We start from the raw sequence: 10,755 nt of genomic DNA, 5'->3' as shown, positions 1-10,755 counted from the left end.
CTTTGTAGTTTTCTCAGCAAGATTTCTCTGAAGTGGTTTGGCATTGCCTCCTTACTAGGACTAAGAGAGAAGGACTGGCCCCAAGGTCACCACAGTTGACTTTCATGCCTAAGGTGGGACTAGAACCGACAGTCTTCCGATTTCTAGTCTAGTGCCTTAAGTATCCCACATTGTTTCTCACTGTCTATGGAGATTCTCAGTCATCCAGGTCATAATTGTCCCAAAGGTGCTTTTTCAGGAGGTAACTGGACTTTCTTGTTTTTCTTTGAAGACGTTTCACTTCTCATACAAGAAGCTTCTTCAGCTCTGACTGGATGGTGGGGAATGGAAGAGTATAAATCTTTCCATTCCTCATCATCCAGTCAGAGCTGAAGAAGCTTCTTGGATGAGAAGCGAAATGTCTTCAAAGGAAAAATGACGTGAAAAAGCATCTTTGAGCCTGTCTCTCACTCCAGCTGCAGCAGAATTTACTGCATAGCCACCTCAGTTGACCCCCCCCCCTCAGCCCCATATGTGTGGGAGAAGGATGCTGCAGATTGACTTGGCTGCCTTCAGATTCAGTTATTCACTCTGACCTTTATGACCCATGGAATGCTTGCCTCTGAACATTAATGAAATGTTTGTTTAATAGAAAGGTGGGAGGTCAGCAAAATAAATTTGGCAAAGTGAGCTATGCTGATTATCTGTTTCTTGGCTGAAGAACTGAGTTATTTCTGATCTTGGAGCACTTGAATCTTGAGGATCCCCTTTCCCCTCTCCATATACGCAGAGTCACAGTAAGAAGCATCAATTAATGACAGTTTTTTGTAAAACCTAAGCAAGGTCACAACTAGTGGAGGCTAGTGAAAAGATACTATCAGAGTGTATTGTGCCATACGTTAAATAAATACTTTTATATATTTAGTTATTTATTGCGATCTCTTGGGGGGTCACCAGCAAATTTTAGGGGGCGTCACAAATTTGGAGGTCAACCCTGGAGTCCAATTTAATACAGTTCCTGCTTTTCCCTGGATAAACCATTTGGTTATCTGCAAACTGCATGCAGGCTGGGGAATTCTGGGACTTGAAGTCCACAAAAGTTGCCAAGTTTGAGAAACGCTGGATGGCTTATTATAGGGATTAAAAATGTCCCATGCTGGCTGGGAATGGATGTGCAATACTTTGTGACACTCCACCTTTTGGGGGGGGGCTTTTATATAGGGCGCCCCCAAACAATCCAGATTTCTGCATTGTCTTTTTTCCGTTCTTAACTCCAATCCGAAGTCTTACTCCATATGTGCTCCAGCAAACTCGGAAGTCCTGGTTCTATCGGCCTCTCTAGCATTTCCACCCGAGCTTCCGGTTTCATTTCTATGGCGATTCCCAAGTTCGACGGTTTCAAGAGCGGAAGTTTCTGCCCTCCGCATTCCTTTCTTACCTCTATGGTGCCTTTCCGCTTCTCTGGCGAAAGGGGGGGGCGCGCCTTCTGATTGCGTCACAGCCCGGCGACGCCCCGAGAAGGCTGTCCCACGTGGAAGGAGAAGCATGGAGGAGGCGAAGGTGGAGCCGGCGGCGCTGCCGCCTTTGGATCAAAGCCAGGTGAGGCGGGGGCTTCAGGGAAGCGACCCCGAATCTGCCGCTGGACGCTGCCTTTTCACGGGCGGCGGGGTTACTAGGAGTTGCGTTCCCACGACACGCGTTGCCCGATGAACCCAATTGCCCGGGTTCGCACTGCCTCCTATTAACATCACCGCAGAGAGTCGGGCGTTTCAGTAAATTATTGCTGTTATTCTTAATATTATTTGGTGCTTTCGACTTAATCTCGTCTCCTGACCAAATCCCTGCGGTTTTCTTGACAAGGTTTTTTTCACCCCCCCAGCTGTGGTTAGAATAGAATAACTGAGTTGGAAGGGACCTTGGAGGTCATCTAGTCCAACCCCCTGCTTAGGCAGGCAACCCTATACCATTTCAGACAAATGGTTTGCCATTGCTTCCTTCCTAGGGCCGAGAGAGAGTGACTGGCCCAAAGCTGGTTTTGGAGTGACTGACCCAGATGGTTTTTCTGCCTCCAAAAGCAAGACTAGAACTCACAGCCTCCCACTTTCCAGTCTGCTGCCTTAACCACTAGACCAAAGCTGCTCTAAATTTTACATATTTTTTTAATCCAGCCTTTTGTTATTTTTATAAATAAGGTGGCAAATATATCTAATGCTACTTCCTCTTATTTTCGCCATGCAGCAACAACTCTAGGGTTAGACTTAGACTGACTGAGAGAGGAATTGGCCCAAAGCGGTACTAAAACTCAGCCCCGCCCCCATTTCTAGCCTTAACTTCCACCTCAATGTGACAGTTTTCTTCGTAAGACTTTTAGCAGTGGTAGCCCCTTGCTTCCCCCCCCCCCCCCGGGGCTGAGAGAGGAACTCAGCTGGCTTCAAATCTCAGGCTGGACTAGAACTTTTGGTTTCCTGCACAATTCCTTCACCACCACAGAGAAATTGTATCCTATACTATACACTTGCAATCGGTGTTAGATTACAATGCCTTTATTTGCCAACCTGTTTGGCCAATTTGATTAAGGGCTGTGCTAAAACAGCACATCTGGATCAAAGTGTTGTGCTTGGCTTTGAGACATGGAGATTCTATGAGCGACCACAATTTTTGTTCCAGATCAAAAAAGCCACTCAAGCCTTGCTTGCATATAATGCGAACAAACAGAAGTCCAGAGACAAAGTGCTGTTGGACGTAGCCCAGAATGTCTTTTTGATGGTTACTGTCTGGAAAATCCCACCAAAGGAGCAAGTAATCAAAATGTAAGACTACCTCTGTATTTTAGTTCTGCTTTTTCACCCCAGTGAAACCGATATTCATGAATGGGCATGCTAGGAAGATTAGAAACTAAGATGCAGCAAGAAATTAGCCCAGTTTCAAAAATAAGAGGTCTTATATGTAGAGCAGGCACGTCCAACTTTGGCAACTTTAAGACCTGTGAACTTCATTTCCCAGAATTCTGCATGGCTGGCTGAGGAATTTTGGAAGTTGAAGTCCACAGGTCTTAAAAGTTGCCAAGATTGGCCAGCCCTGAAGTTGAATAAAGGACAACAATACAGGTAGACCTCCGCTTACGGCCATAATTGAGCCCAAAATTTATGTTGCTAAGTGAGACAGTTAAGTGAGTTTTGCCCCATTTTATAAACTTTCTTGCCACGGGTTAAGTGAATCATTGCAGTTGTTAAGTTAATAGCATATATGTTAAGTGAATCTGGCTTCCCCTTTGACTTTGCTTGTCAAAAGGTAATCATAATCATAGAGTTGGAAGGTATCTTGGAGGTCTTCTAGTCCAACCCCCTGCTCAGGCAGGAAACCCTATACCAGGGGTAGGCAACCTTGGCTCTTTTATGACTCGTGGACTTCAACCCCCAGAATTCCTGAGCCAGGAAGAGGCTGGACAGCCATTTGTCTGAAATGGTCTAGACCAGGGGTAGGCAACCTTGGCTCTTTTATGACTCGTGGACTTCAACTCCCAGAATTCCTGAGCCAACATGGCTCAGCTTGAAAACCTCTCCCTTTCCCCTCAGCATGGCTGGCTCAGGAATTCTGGGAGTTGAAGTCCACGAGTCATAAAAGAGCCAAGGTTGCCTACCCCTGCCCTATAGCATTTCAGACAAGGTTGCAAAAAGTGATCTTGTGACCTTGCAGCCGTCATAAATGAGGTCAGTTGCCAAGCGTCTGAATCTGGAGCCCATGACCACAGAGATGCTGCAACCGTTGTTAAATGTGCAAAAGGGTCATAAGTCACTTTTTTTCAGTGCTGTTGTAACTTCAAACGGTCACTAAATTAACTGCTATAAGGTGAGGACCGCCTGTAATTGCATCTTCTAGCGGTCCCACCGCTGTTGCTTTGCTGAAGGCTGCGGTCTGTTTGGTGTCCTAGAAACCTGCCTCATAGCATTCTGCCAGACACATCTGAGGTTTGCCTCTTCACCAAAGATGAACCTGGCTTAACCGCGGAACAGACTGAGACCTTATACAAGAAGTTGCTGGACCAACATGGAATCACACGCATCAATGAGGTATGGAAACTTTAATGAAAAACTGTGCTTTCTCCTATATCTGCTGTCTCTGTTTTGTGAACGGAGCAAAACACTGGCCTGGTCCAAAGAGGGTGCCCGCCAGAGTTTCTTTAAACATGTAGTTATGGCTTGCTGAGTAAACCATAGTTGCACTGCTTATCTAAAGGTCTATGAAGATTCTTAGTCATCCAGGTCACGGTTTGCCCCAAAGGTGCTTTTTCAAGAGGCAACTGGACTTTCTTTGGGTTTTTTTTTTCCTTTGAAGACATTTCGCTTCTCATTCCATTCTCGCTTCTTCAGCTTCTTGGATGCGCTGCTTGCACAGTTGCACTGGATTCCTGTGATTGGTTTGGTTTTTAGCTTGCTTTGTACGAATAATCCTCAACTTACTTATTAAATTAATATAGTACCCAGTGTCAAGCAAGTCTGGGTGGCTTACAAAGATCATAAAAACAACGGTACATTAAGACATTGAATATCAGGGATGAAATAGACTTGCATCCATCCATTTATGCAATTATATTAGCCCTGGAAAAAGGGAAATACATACTGTGTAACCAGGATGGTGGAGGAACAGGGGCTCCCACTGGTGCTTTTTCCCCCCTTCTGTTTTTTTGCAGGTCATCTCGTACAAAACGTTCAAAACGGAATACAAGCCCTTTGAAGCGAAACGCCGCCTCCTGAATCGCTTTGCCCTTTTCTTGTCCGATGATCGTATTAGAAGATTGCTACCTTCGCAGATGGGAAAACATTTCTATCAGTGTAAAAAGTAAATCCCTGCCCTCCTTTTTATTTACCAGCTTTATACAGCCGCCCATTTCACAAAAAAGGGACTCTGGGCAGCTTGCCATGAAACGCGTATACCTGCGTATTTAAAACGACCAAAAAAAGCCAACATTAAAGAAATTGAATTGAATTAAAATTAAAAACAGATCAACCTATCAATAGATCTGCCATCAATGGTGGAGCCATCTATACATGGCTCCTGTTTCCTGGGTCTCACATGGAGACATAACCAGGTTCTGAGGGCCTTAGGGAAGATCAAAAGGAATGGAGCTTGCCTAATTTATGTTGTTTTGCTCCGTTTTCCTTTCAGATGGTCTTGAGTCCTTTAGATACATTGGGTTACATTCCCCATCATCCCCCAACTGGGATTAATTTGGTCTGGCCCAGGGGTAGGCAACCTTGGCTCTTTTATGACTGATGGACTTCAACTCCCAGAATTCCTGAGCCAGCATGGCTCAGCTTGGAAACCTCTCCCTTTCCCTTCAGCGTGGCTGGCTCAGGAATTCTGGGAGTTGAAGTCTATGAGTCATAAAAGAGCCAAGGTTGCCTACCCCTGCTTTAAGAGATAAGTGGACTTCAATTCCCAGAATTCCTCAGCCAGCATGGGGAACTATGGCCCCCTCATGACTCATGGACTTCAACTCCCAGAATTCCTGAGCCAGCATGGGGGAACTATGGCCCCCTCGTGACTCGTGGACTTCAACTCCCAGAATTCCTGAGCCAGCATGGCTCAGCTTGGAAACCTCTCCCTTTCCCCTCAGCATGCTGGCTCAGGAATTCTGGGAGTTGAAGTCCACCAGTCATAAAAGAGCCAAGGTTGCCTACCCCTGGTCTGGCCCATTATGAAGCCGCTGAATTTGAAGCAGTGGAAATCTCACTTCCTACCATCTCTCTCCAATACCAGGGCGCCTCTCTGTGTGGACCTGAAAGCCAAGGACCTAGCTAAGGAAATCAGTAAGCGCATCCATGGAACGATCCTCCCAGTCACTAACAAGGGCAGTTGCTAGTAAGTAGCTTGACTAGACATCTTACGGCTGAAATGTTTATTTCCTGTATTAATGGGGGCACCTCTCTAATCCTGGGGCGGGGGGGGGGGCATGGTGGCTCAGCAGTTAAGATGCTGGGCTAGAAAGCCAGCAATTCAGGTTCGAAACCCTGAGCACCACGCGACGGGGCGAGCTCCCGTCCTTGCCTCAGCTCCGGCCAAACCTAGCAGTTCGAAGGCGTGCAAATGCGCGTAGATAAATGGGTACCACTTCGGTGGGAAGGTAATAGCGCTCTGTGATGTCACGCTGGCCACAGGACCACGGAAATGTTTTCAGACAGCGTTGGCTCAGTGGCTTGAAATGGAGATGAGCACCGCCCTCTGTAGTCAGCAACAAGTAGCGGAGTAACATCCACAGGGACACCTTTACCTTTTTTACTCTAGTCCAGGTGTTCTGAGCAGCAGGCAAGCCAAGAGGGCTGCCAAAAGCGGGGGGAAATGGGGAATCTCTGATGCGATGATGCTGAGGTTAAGTTTTTTTTGTGAAGGGTGGGCAGTTTGTAGGTCATCCATAGCATACAGACCTCAAGCCCCTTTGTTGATCCTGAGAATAGCGCAAGATGGTGCTACTGTAATCCAACAGGAAGAATTTCTGGATTTCTTTCAGCATGGTTCGCATTGGGCACACCAGCATGGAAGCGTCAGAGATCACTGAAAATGTTATGGCAGTGGCCAAAGCAGTAGCTATCAAAGCTCCACAGGTAAAGCTGTTCAGTGATGTAAGAGAAGAGCAGGCAGAGTTGGGTGGGTGGTGGAGTTAAATGAGTCATCAGCCTAGAATCATTACATTGCCACAAATGATCTAAGTCCAGCCCCTCTTGAATTCTGTTGACCCTTATCTGAACTCGATTTAGTGTTGAACTTTTTTTTTTTTTTGAAACTTTTTAATTAATTTTCTAATTTTACATTTAAATATTTGAAAAGCAACGTGGCGGCTGAGTTGATCAATAATTCAATAGTATACAAATATCTTTGGTACAGATCTCAAACTATTATATTAAATAATTCCTCTCTTTTCCCCTTAGTATTTACTGTCTCATATTTAGATTAATACAATTCTTAATACAATACTCAGGATTCCATTTCAAAATTCCCAAAGCAATTTAATGTGATTTATTTTTTGGCTTCGCTCTTTCGCTTGATTGCCTTACGTCACTACGGATGCTTTTTTTTTTTTCATCCTCTTTATGTCGCTCCAGATCTGGAAAAGCGTGAAAGTTCTTCACCTCAAAACCAGCAAGTCCATTGCACTTCCTGTCTTTCACTCTTCTCTCCATGGTGTGGCCGCTGTTCAGAAAAAGAAAGGAGCCGAAATCCAACAGGTGAGATCCTGAGCGGCACAATCAGCCAGTCAGCCTCACGGGGCTGGTTGTTCCCTATATGTTGTGTGACAAAATCTCTATTTAAGCAGGCATTGTAGTGTGAATCCCAGTCTTGTAGCCTCTTGGCCTGTGTTCAGCAGCAATCCAGGCTCCTGCCTGTAAAAAAATTTTATTGTGCTGATTGCAGAGCTTAGTAATATTTCATTGCCGTAATCATCGGCAATTAGGTACAAATATTCTTAGAAATCATCTAAACTGGTGGTTCTCAATATGTGGTCCATGGAGCTCTGGGGGATCCACAATGGCATTACAGCAGACATGTCAAGCTCATGACATCACACAACGTATTGGGACGGTTTTGCCATTGCCGGCAATGGGGTGGGCGCGGCTGAGAGAGAGTGGTCAGCCCAAAGTCACCCAGGTGGTTTTCATGGTAGAGGCGGAACTAGAACTCACTGTCTCCTGGTGACTGTCCCAAATCACCCAGCTGACTTTCATGCCTAAGGCAGGACGAAAACTGATTGTCACTTGGTGATTGGCTCAAAGTCACCAGGCCGGCTTTTTGGTCTAAGATGGGACTTGAATTCACGGGTCTCTTGCTTTTTAACCTGGTGCCTTAACCACTAGACCAGGGATAGGCAACCTTGGCTCTTTTATGACTCGTGGACTTCAACTCCCAGAATTCCTGAGCCAGCATGGGTGAACTATGGCCCCTTCATGACTCGTGGACTTCAGCTCCCAGAATTCCTGAGCCAGCATGGGTGAACTATGGCCCCTTCATGACTCGTGAACTTCAACTCCCAGAATTCCTGAGCCAGCATGGGGGAACTATGGCCCCTTCATGGCTTGTGGACTTGTGGGCGCGGCTTCTGCATGACGCGTCCGGCCCACGGGCCAGCAGTTTGACACCCCTGCATTACGGGGTCCACGAAGGGTTGAAGAAATGTTATGATTTAAATCTTGGGAGTTAAGTCTTGGGGGTCCATGGCCACAACAGGTATTTAAAGGGGGGTCTGTTGTGGAGAAAAGGTTGAGAACCACTGATCTAAACACTTAACAACCAGTCAAGTGGGAAAAGTGCCACACTAGAAGGGTTGTCAAAATATATTTGTTTAGCACGATGCCCATCTTAAAACGAAGGGCTGCCGCCTTAACAATTTCTCCTTTTGTAAGACTCCGAAAAGAAAGAAAAAGAGAAGGAAGACTAAGCCGAAGGCCACGGGTCAGGCGGACACGAAAGACAACGTGAGTGGGGCTCTTGAAGCTGACATGCCTAAAACGGACGGGGTGGAACCCACTGCCCTGGAATCAAAAGAGGAAGAAGAGGAAGACATTCCACAACTGGTTCCTATGGAAACGCAACCCGCTGAGAAAAAGGAGGAGCAGGTATTTATTTCGCCTCAGCTGAATTGTGCCAAAAACTGATCTCCTCCACAGGGAAAGGCATAAAGCAGGGGTCTCCAAACTCGGCCCTTTTATGACTTGTGGACTTCAACTCCCAGAATTCCTCAGCCAACCTCCATTTTGTTTGTTAGATTTAAGACAGGGCTCTTCAAACTTGGCCCTTTTGTGACTTGTGGACTCCAACTCCCAGAATTCCTCAGCCAGCGTGCCTGGCTGAGGAATTCTGGGAGTTGAAGTCCACAAGTCATAAAGGCCAAGTTTGAAGACCCCTGGCCTAAAGCTTCTCAATTTAGTGCAGTGTCTCCTGGCCTTAGCAACTTTTAAGACGTGTGGACTTCAACTCCCAGAATTCCCCAGCCAGCTTTTCTCTGAATGTGTCTTTCTGTCTTGGTTTTCACTCTTGCAAATAGGTGGCAAAACTGAGATTGAGTGAAAAAAACCAACTGGAGATGGACTTGCCGAGGCTCCGTAGCAAAAGAAAGAGCATTCTTTTGGCAGAGATTCCTGTTTCACAGCCAGAAACACCCGAAGAGGCCACAGCCTTAGAGAAATCAAATCAACAGAGGTCTGGTCGAAAATCCAAGATGCCCAAGGAAGAGTTTTTGGGAAAAATGCAGAGCAAGGATGCCCAGCAGCCCTTGGCGAAACCAACTGTGGTTCTTAAAAGGCTACAAGCTCCTAAATCAGACAAGAAACCTAAAACCCCCAAACGGGAACTGAGAAAAATGAAATTGCCGCTGTCCCTTTGAGCGGAGGAAAATGGGCTATTTTCATACCAAGAATCAAAGCAAGGTTGGCAAAGAAGACGTTTATTCAATGCTGGCTCACTTGTAAAACATCCTGTGTTTTGTTTTTTTCATTGTGGGAATAAAACAATGTCCTATTTTATTCTGTTCTCTGAAGCTGAATTTTCCAAAGCCTTTTCCGTCTGGATTTAGATATGAATGTGACAATCTCCTGTTGCGTATATAATCACATTTCAGAATTAGGACCAGCTTTACACATTTGGACCTTTATACAAACCAACGGACCGTATAAAACATCTTTACCTTTCTCAAATAACTTTCAGTGCAAAGGAAAGGCAGGCTCAATCTTTCTCCCTCTTGCCCTTTTTAGAATTTGGTGAATGTAAAAAAAAAAAATCTAGGATGCTGCACAATTTACAACCTTTTTCATACAAAGATACAGGCTTTTCTAAATTAAAAAAAAAATCTGGATAGCCAACTAGGTGAGAAGGGGGCAGGTTTCTGCAGTGTGAGGGATGTGGTCCTGCCTCAGTGCTCCAGAGGTGAAGGGTTCCATGGTGGTCAACGGGGGAGGGGGATCTCAGGTGTGAGGAGCATGGCCCTCCTTCAGCACAAGAGCTGCAGGTGTGCCCGGGCATATCCTGTCTCTGTCTCAGTAACCAACTAGGTGAGAAGGGGGCCTGTCTTTGCAGGTATGAAGGGCAGGGCCCTCCTTCATCCCAACAGGCACAAGTATGTGCGTCTCTCGTCTCCATCTTGGCCAGCTAGGAGAGAATGGGGGAATGGTGTCCTAGCAGGTGTGAAGTGCATAGCCCTCCAAGGTGTGAGAGTGAGTACATCTTGGTAACCAACTAGGGGGAAAGGCGACCAGCCAGGTGAAAAAAGGGACCTATGTCCCCACAAGGTGTGAGGGGCTGTGGCCTGCCTTACCCCAGGTGAGGCTTCAGGCATAAGTGGACATGTCTCATCTCCATTTTGGTGACCAACCTGGGGAGAAAGGGATGTGTCTCTGCCTCAGCGCAGGAGCTCCAGGTGAGCCCCACCTGCAGCTCAGTGACCAAGGAGGGAGGAAAGGGGGAGTGCCCCCCTGCAACTTGGGGGGGGCTTGCCCTGCCTCCCACCTGCTGGTCCTCCAAGCAGGAGTGGGCACCTCCCCTCCCTCCATCTCCCTGGCCAACTGGGCGCGCAGGGGGCTCCAGGCGCGCCTCGCTCAGGTGCGCCCCGCTCAGGTGGGCGTCTCCAGGGGGATGACGCGAGGCCCTCCGCCCCCGGGGTAGGCTAGGGTAGGGGGGTCTCCCTCCCCGGCCCAGGGCTGCTGCAAGGGCGGATGGCGCCGGAGGCCCCCCGGCGCAAGTGGGGCCGGTGCGGGTGCGCGCTGGGGCTGGCGCTCTTCTTCGACGCGC

General features: G+C 47.2%; 1 protein-coding gene across 1 annotated transcript; it reads left to right on the top strand.

The window, feature by feature from the left end:
- The first annotated feature begins 1,524 nt into the window (after positions 1–1,524).
- On the top strand, positions 1,525–9,479 carry RSL1D1 (ribosomal L1 domain containing 1). Its single transcript, XM_015827907.1, has 9 exons — positions 1,525–1,578; positions 2,557–2,789; positions 3,911–4,049; positions 4,670–4,818; positions 5,740–5,841; positions 6,488–6,581; positions 7,080–7,202; positions 8,376–8,588; positions 9,017–9,479. The coding sequence occupies exons 1-9, from the start codon at positions 1,525–1,527 to the stop codon at positions 9,353–9,355; spliced, it is 1,446 nt and encodes a 481-aa protein (XP_015683393.1). The 3' UTR covers positions 9,356–9,479.
- Positions 9,480–10,755: the final 1,276 nt, after the last annotated feature.

This window comes from Protobothrops mucrosquamatus, unplaced genomic scaffold (assembly GCF_001527695.2).
Source record: "Protobothrops mucrosquamatus isolate PMUCROS unplaced genomic scaffold, P.Mucros_1.0 scaffold4057, whole genome shotgun sequence".
In the NCBI taxonomy this organism is placed as follows: domain Eukaryota; kingdom Metazoa; phylum Chordata; class Lepidosauria; order Squamata; family Viperidae; genus Protobothrops; species Protobothrops mucrosquamatus.
The sequence above is the reverse complement of the archived record's forward strand: the minus strand, read 5'-3'. Positions and strand labels throughout refer to the sequence as shown.

Excerpts from the sequence above, each read along its gene's own strand:
- RSL1D1 (XM_015827907.1), top strand. The coding sequence starts at position 1,525 with ATGGAGGAGGCGAAGGTGGAGCCGGCGGCGCTGCCGCCTTTGGATCAA. Across the intron at positions 6,582-7,079 it reads TAGCTATCAAAGCTCCACAG|ATCTGGAAAAGCGTGAAAGT; the intron begins GTAAAGCTGTTC and ends ATGTCGCTCCAG. Across the intron at positions 7,203-8,375 it reads AAGGAGCCGAAATCCAACAG|ACTCCGAAAAGAAAGAAAAA; the intron begins GTGAGATCCTGA and ends TCCTTTTGTAAG.